This window comes from Anneissia japonica, unplaced genomic scaffold (assembly GCF_011630105.1).
Source record: "Anneissia japonica isolate Jap-2015-1 unplaced genomic scaffold, ASM1163010v1 scaffold287982_len162305_cov178, whole genome shotgun sequence".
NCBI classification, from domain to species: domain Eukaryota; kingdom Metazoa; phylum Echinodermata; class Crinoidea; order Comatulida; family Comatulidae; genus Anneissia; species Anneissia japonica.
Window position 1 is genome coordinate 59,000 of NW_022721545.1, and position 4,548 is coordinate 63,547.

The 4,548-nt window shown below is 42.2% G+C and overlaps 1 protein-coding gene across 1 annotated transcript; it reads left to right on the top strand.

Annotated features, from left to right (window-relative positions):
* Positions 1–470: 470 nt before the first annotated feature.
* Positions 471–1,787, top strand: LOC117111594 (three prime repair exonuclease 2-like). Its single transcript, XM_033254543.1, has 2 exons — positions 471–1,189; positions 1,425–1,787. Exons 1-2 carry the CDS (start codon positions 491–493, stop codon positions 1,461–1,463), a joined length of 738 nt encoding a protein of 245 aa, XP_033110434.1. The 5' UTR covers positions 471–490; the 3' UTR covers positions 1,464–1,787.
* The last annotated feature ends 2,761 nt before the right edge of the window (positions 1,788–4,548 follow it).

The window sequence follows — 4,548 nt, forward strand, 5'->3', positions numbered from 1 at the left end:
TTTTTTTCAGTATTATTATTTCATGGAACAATATACATTAACTCTGCTTTGGAATAAACGTAACCTTTAATAACTTTCGTTACCACTACCGACACTAAGCTCAGCCAAATTTCATTAAATATGTTTCAACATCAACAATAGTAGGGTTTGCAATACCGATTTAAAAATAATATAGGCCTAGTAAATATTTTTTTAACATCGACAGATATCCTAGCCCATGGTCGACCATATTTAATTACACATAAATTATATTAATGTTTTTTTTAAATTATTTATTAGTCCATGGAAATATATACATTGAATCTGCTTTGGAATAAACGTATTGCTTAATATTTTTCGTTAAGACCACCAACAGTAAGATCAGCCACCTTTAATTAAAAACATATTGCATTAGTTTTAATTTGTTTGAAATCAAAAAAGGTTATTTTATTTATTTATTTTTTTTATTCTTATTTTTTTTTATAGATTCAACGTTGCCTTCACGAAAGAAATGATGCTCGGTCACGTACAACCGTCGCATCCGATCATCAAGTCCTTCGTTTTCTTCGATCTGGAAACGTCGGCTCTGCACGCCGAAGACAGACCCAAGGTCACCGAACTGTGCCTGATCGCCGTACACAGGTCCAGCGTCGAGAGCTCGGGCACCGCGCCGAGGGTGATGGACAAGCTGACGCTGTGCGTGTATCTCAACAAGGAAATCTCCCCGACCGCTTCGAATCTGACTGGTCTCCACAACGCTCTTATGCTGGATAACGACAAGCGACCTTTGGACGTCCAAGTTTGCGAGTCGATATGCGCCTTCCTCGGCAGACAGGCAAAACCAGTGTGTATGGTCGCTCACAACGGATACGAATTCGACTTCAAGCTACTTCGGACGGAATTCGACCGTCTCGGACGTTCTCTACCTTCCGACCTGCTGTGTTGCGATTCCCTGTTGGCTTTTCGTGAACTGGAGGGTGCAGATTGGCAAGCGTTTAAGAGGCCGAGGAGGTCGTACGCCCTGCAGAAGATGTTCGTCCGGACTTTCGGAGTGAAACCCAGAAACGTTCACGGTGCTGAATCTGACGTGATCACTTTACTCAAACTTGTGCTCAACCGAGGAAACGCAGTGTGCCGGTGGATGGATGAGCACGCAAAGAGGTGGACGGACGTTCAGCAATATTACATCCCGAAAAAGATCGAGGATAAGGTAAACTGAACTTTTTTCTCTCTCTTTGTTTATGTTTTTCTTTTATGTATATAATTATTGAATTTAGTTTTTTTTTTCCTTTGTTTTTATTTTACTTGATTTTTTTTCGGTTGACTCATGAAATGATTGCACAACATAGACAACGTAATTCAAACATCACTGCGGTGGCGCAGCATTTATTCGTTAAATCCGTAGAAATTAATCAAACATTGTATTTTTTGGTTTGTTCTTGCAGATACATGTCGAACCATCTTCGAACAGTCCGATAGTGTAGTGAAAAGCAGACGTTCGATATCTTCGCATCCAGCCTTATTCGCTAGAACACTCAAAAATTGTCGGCGAACGGAAATCTATAGATTTCCATTCGCCATTGCATGTTTTCTGAAAAGCTTTATTTAACAATGCAAAAGCATCCTTTGTCCAAATTATCTCCTTTTTTTGTTCTTCTTCTTTTTATTTTATCATAGGCAGCTGGTAAAAATAACTGGTCTTCGGGGTCGCGGTGAACGACGCACCTGACGACGCCTCACTTACCTGGGATAGCCGTTCTCGATCTATTGTACAAGCATCCTGATTTTAGATATCCTTTTGTCTTCGACCGCCGGAAAGTGATCTTTTTCACAGGTCTGCCCTCTCTTCCCTACGTTTGTACGTGTTGCCTCCCTTGCCTCATCATATCTTGCATCAACCTGTCGGGATCTTCTCCGGGTCTAGGCCGCTTATTTAGCCAACGACACTCTCTATCTTTATCGCTTTGCCATTTCGTCTCAAAATAAAGAGACTATCGAAAACAAAATATTTCTTTGTAATTTATTTTTTTTATTGGTATATCATATGCAATCGTAATTCAACAACCGTTCGTTCCAGTACTTGAGATTCGCCCTTGTCCTGCACTTTGCTGTTTGCAGCAAATCTCTTTTAGCTGTACATTCTGTGAAGACTGTCGTTTTTTCACCTGTCACAATCCAGTGTTTTTTTTATACAGCGGTATAATACACTTGGACTCTATCTTCTGTAGAGGTTCCATTTGTCGTCGAGCGTCGGTCTTTCCCAGTCTGTATTCTTTTCTCCACGTTCGAAACCAAAGTCGGAATTCGAACGAGTTGCCTCCCTTTGAAAAAAAAGTTCGTCGTTCCGGTTTGCGATCTCTTCTGTTGGACGATTGTTGTTGTCTTTTGTTTTCCCTCCCCCCCCCCCCCCCCCCCCACCCCTCCCAAGATAACGGTATATACTGTTGTTCTTTTTCGCGTGCAGCAAGTCGATCGTTGTTTTTGTGCTTTCTTCCATAACTTTCTTGTCCTAATCTTTTTTCTCTTTGCCTTTTTTTGTCGATAACCTTTCGAATCCTCTGTTCAGTTTATTCATATAGAGTCTCCGTCGTAGTCGTCTTCCTGTGCAAGTGTTGCGACGTCAGTTTCCATGCGAACATAATACTGGTTTCTTACCACGATATTCCTTGGTAAGTGCGGCTACGTCATGTTCGGTGTGAATATACATTTTTTTTAAAAGGTCCTGTCTTATTGCCTCTCTACATGTGTTGATACGTTTTCTGCCTCTCTGAATGTGTTGGTATGATTTCGCGTTTTTGGAAACACGGCTTACATGGGCTCGCCCTTTTACATTCTGTGTAGTCCGTTGGTTTTTCACACGTCACGATCCATGGGTATTTTTTTAATACAACGGTATATAATGTTTTTTGGAAAGCTTTCTTAATAATGCAAATGCATATTTTCTCCAAATCATCTAATTCTTTTGTGCTTCTTCTCTTTCTTTTCTCCATTTCTCGACCCTGACGTCGTCGTTCCGGTTGCGATGATCTCTTCACGTGCAGCAAGTCGATAATTGTTGTTTTGCCTTCTTTCATAACTTTCTTATCCAGATATTTTTCTTTGGTCTAGTCCTCTTTCCCTGTAAGTTTATTTACATAAAGTTGCGCCTTGTTTCTTCCGCAATCTCCGTTGTCGAGTTCCCGGGTAAGTGTGGCGACGTCAGTTTCCATTACCGGTTTCTTTCCACGATCTTCGTTGTGGCCCTCCTTGGTAAGTGCGGCTACGTCATGTTCGGTGCCAACATATCTTCTTTATTTACCAGGTCTTGTCTTATTGCCTCTGTGTCTCTTTAATTTTTACATAAAACTAAGAAGAAGTGCAACAGTGCAGCACGTCCACTTGAGGCGTTTGTCCGTCCGCTCGTACAGCGTGCTTTTATTGCTTTCCAATCAAAGTGTTTATTCACATAAAGTTGTGCTCCGCAATCTCAGGCAAGAGTCGGAATTTGAATCGGAACACGTGCAGATCGCACCATTCGTTGGTCATGCGTATCGAACGAGCCACTCCGTCCGCCTTCCTGGGTAAGTGGTCGCGACGTCAGGTTCCATACGAACATGACTGTTTCCTTCCACGATGTTCGTTGTGGCATTTCCTGGTAAGTTCTCTTTCTATTCTCCATTGAAATCAACGAGAATTCCCAACCTCAACAGCAGTCGCAACACCGATCGGTCGCAAGCATCATGGACGGAACAGCGTCGGAGTACAACAGCGGATCGTGCAGCAAGTCGAGAATTGTTGTTGTGCCTTCTTCCATAACATTCTTATCCATATCTTTTTCTTTGGTCTGGTCTTCTTTCCCTTTTTGCGACTCCCCTGTCAGTTTATTTACATAAAGTTGCGCCTTGTTTCTTCCGCAATCTCCGTTGTCGAGTTCCTGGGTAAGTGTGGCGACGTCAGTTTCCGTGCGAACATAATACCGGTTTCTTTCCACGATATTCGTGATAGCCTTCCCTGGTAAGTGTGGCGACGTCAGGTTCAATGTCGGGTTTCCCCCCGAACTTCGAAATTCCACGAACGGCAGTATGTTGCCTCTTTGTCAGCATTCGGTACAGTAAGTTTGGAACTGTCAAAACAGGAACGTTACTTCTTCCATTTCCTCGTCAATCATCGCTGGTGATCTCCCTGTTCTTCCACGAACAGCGGTATCTCGAACCTTGTAGGTTCTTCTTTTATCTTTGCAACATTTTCCTGCCAAGGTTCTCGTCGGTCGTTGTTTCCAGCATGTCTTCTTATCGGATTCTTTACTTTAATAATCTCTTTGTTAGAGCGCTTCTTCCGATTTCCCGAATCGTTTCGTTGCTTTCTTTTTTGGCCTCTTCTCAGAAGTGTTTCTTCGAAGAGTCCGTAGGTCTCTCCATCCTGTGCAGTCTCGTTGTACTCCATCGTTCTAAGACTCCATCTTTTATTTAAAAATAAAATATGCTATGTTGCATTCCTTTGTATTTTGGCACATTTCTTTTTATCTTGTGTTGGTACCGAGAACTTCGGGATTCCCATTACACGGACCGTTTCTTTTTTGGCACTTTTTTT

Bases quoted from the DNA above. Each gene is read 5' to 3' on its own strand.
- LOC117111594 (XM_033254543.1), top strand. From the start codon at position 491: ATGATGCTCGGTCACGTACAACCGTCGCATCCGATCATCAAGTCCTTC. The intron at 1,190-1,424 runs GTAAACTGAACT...TTGTTCTTGCAG, and splicing joins CGAAAAAGATCGAGGATAAG to ATACATGTCGAACCATCTTC.